The sequence below is a fragment of the Olea europaea genome, chromosome 11, assembly GCF_002742605.1.
Source record: "Olea europaea var. sylvestris chromosome 11, O_europaea_v1, whole genome shotgun sequence".
NCBI lineage: Eukaryota > Viridiplantae > Streptophyta > Magnoliopsida > Lamiales > Oleaceae > Olea > Olea europaea.
The window spans coordinates 3081914-3089701 of NC_036247.1; the positions used below are offsets into that span (position 1 = coordinate 3081914).

The window sequence follows — 7788 nt, forward strand, 5'->3', positions numbered from 1 at the left end:
TTTAATCTTCAACTTGAAAATTAACTTGTTTCGAGTTATTCTCTTCTTAACTATATTTTAAATGAAGTGTTTTGATACCCGTCGCATGAGTATTTCGATGGTTGGATTATTTGTTCTTTTTCACTTCAAAGCAGTTTTATAATTTGTATGGATGTAGTAGTTTCAGGCACATGTTAGGTATGCAGTTTTACATTTTGTTCTTGTTCGACAAGTTTTTGTTTGCTTAAAAGTTTATCAGATTTAGTCAAACTTCATTTGTAACCACACATTTACTTGAATCCACAATTTTTATCCATTTTTTCACCGTGCATTTGTAGGACCTATTATCTTTTATCAAATTTTACCAACATCACATAAAATACCCGTCGCATGAGTATTTCGATGGTTGGATTATTTGTTCTTTTTCACTTCAAAGCAGTTTTATAATTTGTATGGATGTAGTAGTTTCATGCACATGTTAGGTATGCAGTTTTACATTTTGCTCTTGTTCGACAAGTTTTTGTTTGCTTAAAAGTTTATCAGATTTAGTCAAACTTCATTTGTAACCACACATTTAATTGAATCCACAATTTTTATCCATTTTTTCACCGTGCATTTGTAGGACCTATTATCTTTTATCAAATTTTACCAACATCACATAACCCCTCATATATTACGTTTGCTTGGTTGCATATAGGTCTGGGCAAAAAATTGAAAAACTAGCTAAACTAACCAAACCGAATTGACTTGATCGGATTTGAGTCAGTGTGATACAGATAATTGGTTTGGTTTGATATTTTTTTTAAAAAAAAATCATGGTGGACAAGTAGTTTAAAGCCTCAAATCGCTGGTTAACTGAATTAATTAATCTCACTTACATGTTTAGCTTCTTTTTAAAAAAAAAAATCAAAAGATAAATCCTAATCTTATAATTATATCTTGATTTCCTCCAATTTATGATATTGTCAATAAGTAATAGCACTAAAAATTTCATTTCATAAACTCATTATGTTACGCTTTGCATTTTTTCGCTCCTCAATAAGTTTGGTTACATAATACATAAAAAAGCAACAAAATTTTTAAGTTTTCTGTGATCTATATTAACTTGATTTTATTTGTTAGTTAGTAATTTTTGTAATATAAAAGTTATTTGGTCAGTGTGATACAGATAATTGGTTTGGTTTGATATTTTTTTTAAAAAAAAATCATGGTGGACAAGTAGTTTAAAGCGTCAAATCGCTGGTTAACTGAATTAATTAATCTCACTTACATGTTTACCTTCTTTTAAAAAAAAAAAAATCAAAAGATAAATCCTAATCTTATAATTATATCTTGATTTCCTCCAATTTATGATATTGTCAATAAGTAATAGCACTAAAAATTTCATTTCATAAACTCATTATGTTACGCTTTGCATTTTTTCGCTCCTCAATAAGTCTGGTTACATAATACATAAAAAAAACAACAAAATTTTTAAGTTTTCTGTGATCTATATTAACTTGATTTTATTTGTTAGTTAGTAATTTTTGTAATATAAAAGTTATTTTAGTTCTTGTGATCTAAGTGAGCTCAAAATTCGGACAATTTTATTTAAATAAAATAAATTTCAATTTGGACTAAAAGTCCAAATTGATTAATCGAATGGAACCGATTTGGTTGAGTACAATTCGATTTAAGAGTTAGGATGAATTGGTTTAAGTTGAAATTTACTCAAATCGACGAAAACCGAACATCTCCTAGGCCTAGTTACATATTCATTGTTTTCTTGAAACTTTAAGCTTGATATTCTTTCAATGGGAAAGCATTCAATTTTTCTAGATCAGTTCATGGATGGTGCTAGACATCTTCCATCTTTTTTTCTTATCATGTAAATATTTTAAGGTGATGTGAAATGCTTTTTGATTCAATCCACTTCTCAATTGAAGATACCTTAATCATCTTGAACTTGAGCAATTGAGTTTTTAAACTTCTAGACAAAAAGGATAAAAGATATAAATATGTAACAAAAACAACAACAATAAAAACTTACATGTTATATAATTGTGATCTAAAAAATGTTATAGGTATGCAAAAAAACAATTATGTTGTGGCTAAGGGAAGAAATGGCTTTTACCAATTATTGGAAGTAGTTGAAATCTTGAAGGATTTTTCCACTCCATTTTAGAGGGTCTTTCTTTGTAGGCCCTCTCACATACATGGGACCCACCTCATTAGAAAAAGTTCCAGAAATGTCTCACCCAATCTTGATTGGTAATGGTCCTAGCCGAAATTTTAGGTTTGTACTGCACTTGAGTTTATTGTTTTATACCTTAATAAATGTACTAGTTTTTGACCCAAAAAATAATTCACAAGTAAAAATATCATTATTAAAAGCTTGTTTGATGTACATTCTGTGTCAAAAATACATTTTGATACAGCGATTAGATGTAGAATGTGTAAATAAAATAAAATAAATTGAATTTATATGTAATATTATTTTATTGAATAATGTGTAGTTGAAAAAAAAAAGATAAAAAATATATTTTGAAAAAATAATATCAATCAAGGCCCAAGAATGCAAGTCCACCTAATCATTAAGAAGTAAAGTCCTGGAATGTCGAATATACCCATCAAGGGTAAGTAAATATGGAAAGATACTCAAAAATTAGGAATAGAGTATTATTGGTGTGAGTTAAGGTGGGTGTATTCAATTGAGATTTTCAATAATTTTTTGAGATTTAAAAAGTTTAGAAATATTCAATTGAGATTTTTTTAAAATTCTTTAAAAGTCATAGTGTATTCAATTGAGACTTTTATAAAAGTTGTGATATATTCAATTAAAATTTTTTAGAAATCTCTATAAATATTGAGGTATTCAAATTTTAATGACTTCTAGAGACTTTTATAAAAATCTTCGGAGTACTAACTTTTAAACAGAAAGTAATCATATAAAATCTTAAAATTTGTTTCTCATTAATCACTAGATTTTGTGAGGCTTTCACAAAAAATAAATATTTTTTTTTCAATTTTTCTTTTCTCTAACCTTTCATTGACATGTTTGATTAAAAATTATATTTTTTCCATTGATTATATTCCATTTATCTTTATTTCTCTCTTTTATTATTTCTCTCTATTTTCTATGAAAAATTAAAGTGGGTTCTTATAGCTTCTTTTTTTTTTCCCTAAAAATATCTATTTTTTATTAAATTATAAAATTTTATATGAAAAATTTTCTAATTAAATTTAAATATATTGATTTTTATTTATTTTTAAAAGTATACTAAACTAATAATATTGAATCATATATATATTGTGGGAACTAACACCTACGTGAGAATTTCACATCAGATCCATGTGAATTCTATTTTAAATGAAAGCCTTTAAAAGTCTTTTGAATTCCACAAAACTTTATAAAAATTTTAAAATGAAAATCCGCAGAAATCTACGAATAACTTCAATTAATTTCATACAAATCCATAAAAGATCCACGAAATCCACAAAAGTAATCACTTAAAAAAAATCCATCAAAATTTTTAAAAGTCCCAATTGAATACACTCTCCTTAATTTTACAACATAAAATTCACAAGCACTTAGCATATTATCTTTGTATACATAATTCCTTTAAATTTTAGGAAGTCGAGCTACTAGAAATAAATTTTTAGTTTTTAAGACTAATTTTATGAAGTAAAAGAGTTCTTTTCAAAATAAAAAGTGGGATTATAACAAGGAAAAAAAATTCAATCTTATTCTATTGTACTGAATTTGTAAATGGCCCCCAATTCAGTTAGTATTAAATTTCAAATCTGCACCACGTGACGTTTCAACAATCTAACTGTTGTCCTCTTAATTCGGTTGGCAAAATTTTTAAATGGTTAAACTTTATTTTTAATAATAAATTCTAATAAATTTATAAATATTATTCACTTATCCATCACTCATTTATATCGTTTACAAAGTAAAACTTCTATAAAATCTTTCCAAATGGAGGCTTAAGGTATAGGTTTAAATTGAGTTGAACCTTTTACAAATGGTCCATCCATTGTCCACGTATAGGGTTTTGATGAATAATGCTATTTGCAGTGAAGACTATCGGCAGTCGTCCTATGTGGCTTATACTTGTCAGTTTTTCATTTGATGTATAACTCAAAAAATAACTACCATATCTATGTATCAAATACTAAATTGCCAAGTGTATGTCACATACGACGACTACTGGCAGTCTTCACTACGAATAGTATTACTCGGTTTTGATGGCTAAAAAAATTAAATCAAAGAGCCTTTGCGAGATTAAAAAATATTTTATTTAAAAAAGAAAAATTATTAATAAATGTTCAGTGGCCATACGTCGACTAAGTTGACTCTAAACTTTCCCCTAATTAAGACCAACAAAACTGCCGATGACATTTAAAATTGGCTTTAAATGCTATTCCCTATATTCATGCCTGATAGCAAGAAAAATATCCGTGTTTATTAATTGATCTTTGACAATACCCACATTTTATGTGTCTCCCATTCATCTTAGCCTTTTTTTTTTTGTTTTTGCTTCCAGGTTGGGGGTTGGGTGATTAATGCATTGAGGTTGAGGTTTGTTGTATTACATAGATACAAAAGTTTTGCAATCAACTCAAAAGAATAACAAATTTCAATGTCGGTCGATAGTAAGCAGTTAGATGTCGATTACGCTCATATTTGGTTACCATTATTTCAAAACTCATTTTTTCTTAAATTTATTTTCAATTAACGAGTGAAGGACTTTGTTAAAAATAAAACTTGGATAATTTTCTCAGCATCTGATAAAAATTAATAATGTATAAGTGAATAAGCACGTTGAAGACCAATTCACATAATATGCAAGTGAAGGAGAATACTGAACATAAATTTTAATAATTAATTATATATATATTTTTTAAACTTTCAACTTGCTGTCTTAGAATTTCTTAACAAATTTCTCATCTTTTGGACATTAGATTTTTTTTTTTAAATAATGAAATTAGAATAAGATCCAGAAAATTAATTAGATACAAACAGAAAAAAGGGCCTGGAGCAATGAAAGAGTAATTAATGTCTTACAACTGCACTATGAATTTCATAAATGCTTCCCAACTACATTCAAATAACTTCAGGATTATAAGTATGTGTATATCTCGAAGAATTCATTATTCAACAAACCAAACAAGAATAATTTCTAGTGTTTCTATTATTTTGAAGGTTTTCTTGTTCTTCCTTGTATTTCCCATAATCCCCCATGGCAGGTGAAGTTGCAGAGCAGAAGAAATCTAGTGTCAACATCCTCACTACAACAAATGTGAAGCCCAGAAAACCTCTAGGAAAAAAAGAGTGTCAATTGGTCACTTTTGATCTTCCTTATTTGGGCTTCTATTATAACCAGAAGTTGTTGATCTATAAAGGAGGCGAGGCAGAGTTTGAGAGAGTCGTTGAGAATTTGAAGGATAGTTTAGGTTTAGTCTTAGAGGATTTTCATCAGTTGGCTGGGAACTTGGGAAAAGATGAAGATGGGGTGTTTAAGGTTGTTTACGACGACAATATGGACGGCGTGGAGGTGCTGGTTGCGACCACGGAGGAGTTAGCTGTGGAGGATCTCACAGCTGAGGAGGGCACCACCAAGTTCAAGGAGTTGATTCCATATAATGGAGTATTGAATTTGGAAGGGCTTCACAAGCCACTTCTGGTCGTGCAGGTATATACGACTTAGCATTTACTGCATCACTTGCATATTCACAAACCTATACAAATTGATTTCACTTATCTGCACAACATAAATTTGATTAATTATCATGGGACGCACATTTGTACTAGAAAGGGTAAAATATTAGAATGAATAAGAGAGAACACACGTCATACACGCTAACTAGATAAAATTTAAAGGGCATATTTGACATACACAATGTTCGACAACTCTGGATAGCAGCAACAGACAAGATTTTAACTTTTCTTAAGTGATTCATTAAATACTAACACATTTCTCATTATTGTGCCAATAATATATACAGTTCACTAAGCTAAAGAATGGAGTTGCGCTGGGTTGTGCCTTTAATCATGCTATACTTGATGGTATATCCACGTGGCACTTCATGAGTTCATGGGCTGGGGTGTGCCGTGGGTCGACATCCATCTCGGTCCCACCCTTCCTCGAGCGCACCAAAGCCCGAAACACACGAGTGAAACTAAACATATCCCAACCATCGGATGCACCAGAGCATGCCAAGTCAGCAGCAAATGGTGACATGGCTGCCAAGGTGGACCCACCCCTAAGAGAAAAGGTCTTCAAATTTTCCGAGTCAGCCATCGACCAAATCAAGTCAAAAGTCAACGCTCCCCAATCCGAGATGTCAAAGCCATTCTCAACATTCCAGTCGCTCTCTGCACACGTCTGGCATGCAATCACACGTGCACGCCAACTCAAGCCCGAGGACTACACCGTTTTCACGGTGTTTGCTGACTGCCGTAAAAGGGTGCAACCTCCCATGCCGGAAAGCTACTTTGGGAACTTGATTCAAGCCATTTTCACCGTAACTGCAGCAGGGTTGATATTGGCCAATCCACCGAAGTTTGGGGCAGCCATGATACAGAAGGCCATTGATATGCATGACTCCAAAGCCATTGATGCACGTAACAAGGAGTGGGAGAGCAACCCTATTATATTCCAATACAAGGATGCTGGAGCGAACTGTGTGGCAGTTGGAAGTTCGCCACGCTTTAAGGTTTATGACATAGACTTTGGATGGGGAGAGCCGGAGAGTGTGAGGAGTGGCTCCAACAATAGGTTTGATGGCATGGTATATCTGTATCCAGGCAAGATTGGAGGTAGAAGCATTGATGTTGAGATCAGTTTGGAGGCTAATGCCATGGAGAGGTTGGAGAAAGACAATGAGTTCCTTATGGAGGTTTAATAACTAGAGATTGTTGGGTATTATCTTAGCTTGTGTGAAGATTGTTTCTATATTTTGCTTATTTATTTTCCTCCCACGTCTTGTTGTATGTTCTTGGTTTGCTATAATATTTATTCTTGTACGGCTTATTTGGTGCTGTGGATTGCCCTGGACTGGAAAGCATTGTGGAAGAAAAGTAAGTTATTGACTTCTTGTCTAATTTGTTCAATCTTCTTCAATATTGCATACCAAACATGGCTTTATATTCTTCCAAATTATAATTTCATTAAAAGAAGACAGAGGCAAATATCTAAGAAATTACTTCCGTATAAATAGGTCTTACGAAATTTCACGAGCAAAGACTTCTGAAATTATTGGTTCTTTAATGAATAAGCATGTAATTTGCAACATACCCAAATCCAACAAGTCACGACATGCCATTATATCCACGGTTCTAGACAAATAATCAGCGGCATGATGAGAACTGCAAAATCATTTGATCAAATCTCATAACATTAAGAAATGATTAATGAATTGACCCATTGTTATTCCTTAATTGCAATGCATTTTGAAGTACAGAAGAAGCCTTCTAGAATGAACGTACGGAACCATTTCACTAAGTAGTGAACAATGAATTAAAAAAGGGTTGTTGTGCAAATCCTGGAAGAAAATGGATGGTTTCTATGCTACCATTGTCTTCAATTTTCTCTCCCCGAGAAATGCATATGAAGCAGCTTCTTCAAGAACACTACTTTCAGTTTGAAGGAGGCATTTCCGAAGCTGCTTGAACAGTATCTGGCACCGGTTGTATAATAGTGAGTGCTTTTGAGCGGGCGCGCGCGTGAGAGAGAGAGAGAGAGAGAGAGCGAGAGATATATTTTTAAAGTTATTTACTGACCTTGAGATGGAGTTTGGACTCTAGTCTTGCTCTGCTTTTCC

At 31.9% G+C, this 7788-nt stretch overlaps 1 protein-coding gene across 1 annotated transcript; it reads left to right on the top strand.

Moving 5' to 3' along the window:
- The first annotated feature begins 5109 nt into the window (after positions 1–5109).
- On the top strand, positions 5110–7069 carry LOC111402986 (BAHD acyltransferase DCR-like). Its single transcript, XM_023031320.1, has 2 exons — positions 5110–5657; positions 5971–7069. The coding sequence occupies exons 1-2, from the start codon at positions 5205–5207 to the stop codon at positions 6868–6870; spliced, it is 1353 nt and encodes a 450-aa protein (XP_022887088.1). The 5' UTR covers positions 5110–5204; the 3' UTR covers positions 6871–7069.
- Positions 7070–7788: the final 719 nt, after the last annotated feature.

What these genes read in the sequence shown, in the direction of transcription:
- LOC111402986 (XM_023031320.1), top strand. Translation starts at nt 5,205, where the DNA reads ATGGCAGGTGAAGTTGCAGAGCAGAAGAAATCTAGTGTCAACATCCTC. An exon ending in AGCCACTTCTGGTCGTGCAG is followed by an intron (nt 5,658 to 5,970) that starts GTATATACGACT and finishes TAATATATACAG; the next exon opens with TTCACTAAGCTAAAGAATGG.